Source organism: Bison bison, unplaced genomic scaffold (assembly GCF_000754665.1).
Source record: "Bison bison bison isolate TAMUID 2011002044 unplaced genomic scaffold, Bison_UMD1.0 scf7180017857815, whole genome shotgun sequence".
Taxonomy (NCBI): domain Eukaryota; kingdom Metazoa; phylum Chordata; class Mammalia; order Artiodactyla; family Bovidae; genus Bison; species Bison bison.
This window is the reverse complement of record NW_011488388.1, coordinates 11,731-12,701: the sequence shown is the minus strand read 5'-3', so window position 1 is coordinate 12,701 and position 971 is coordinate 11,731. Positions and strand designations below refer to the sequence as shown.

Here is a 971-nt window from a genome sequence, read left to right as displayed (position 1 = left end):
GGGGCAGGGCAGGGGAGGCTGGCCTTGTCCGGGTTTCCATCTGCTGGGGGGCACAGGCCCTGTGGACCCTTTCTCGGGCTCCCGGCTCCCCCACTGTGCTAACCCTTCAGCTGCATGGCCTCCTCTGTCTCAACAGCTCCGAGAGACGGGACTGTGACCCCACTTTGCAGGTAGAGAAGCTGAGGCCCAGGCCACTCAGCTAGGACAGCCACTCCTGGCTGGGGCCCTCGGGTTCTGACGGCGCCCCGAGGCCTTGCCCTTCTCTGTCGCAGGATCTGACCTAGGGGAGCCCCGCCCCCACGGGGATGCTTGGAGCCCCGCCCACCCGGCCTCCCTGGGCCGCCAGCCTTGGGGCCACCTGCAGCTGCTCAGCCTGAATAAACTCTACGGCCGAACCCGTGGTCCCGTCTTTCCTGGGGGGCCAGGGGTGGTGGGCGGGGCTGGTGGGGTCAACAAACGGTCAGCAGCTGCCCTGGAGCCTCTGCCGTGAGCCGCAGGCTGAGCCGAGACCGTGAGGCCCCGCTCTGTCTGCGGGCCCTGCACTCTGCTCCCCGGGGAGCTGGGACCCCCGTGTCCCTTTGGCACTCCACATCGCCCCCCCTGCCCTCGTCCTCTGCCTCCTTTCCCCTGTCTCTGTCCCTGGTGCTCCCCCAGCCCTCCGGCCTGGCTGCTGTTGGCCACCATCGGGCACACGGCTGACACTTGGAGGTGGGGTGCAGTCAAGGGCCGTGAGGGCAGCTGGGGTGACGGGGTGGCTGCCCACCTGCCAGGGGGACCTGGACAGGTGCCCTCCACCCCTGCTGGTGAAGCTCTTCACCCGTGAGGTGGAGAGACGCCGTCCCTCCTCGGGGAACAGTTCCACGGGACGGAGAGACACTGTCCCCGCCACGGAGAACGGTTCCGTGGGTGAACGGCCAGGGGAGCCACCTCGGGGGCTGCTGATCCGCCTGCAGGGCTGGCGGGATCGGCTC

General features: G+C 69.2%; 1 protein-coding gene across 1 annotated transcript in view; it reads left to right on the top strand.

The window, feature by feature from the left end:
* LCN8 (lipocalin 8) overlaps positions 1-971 on the top strand; it is a 5,039-nt gene that overhangs the window by 1,842 nt on the left and 2,226 nt on the right. The window contains exons 6-8 of the mRNA XM_010861464.1: positions 273-486; positions 655-708; positions 785-954. Coding sequence (XP_010859766.1) covers positions 273-486; positions 655-708; positions 785-954 — 438 coding nt within the window. The remainder of the gene's footprint in view (positions 1-272; positions 487-654; positions 709-784; positions 955-971) is intronic.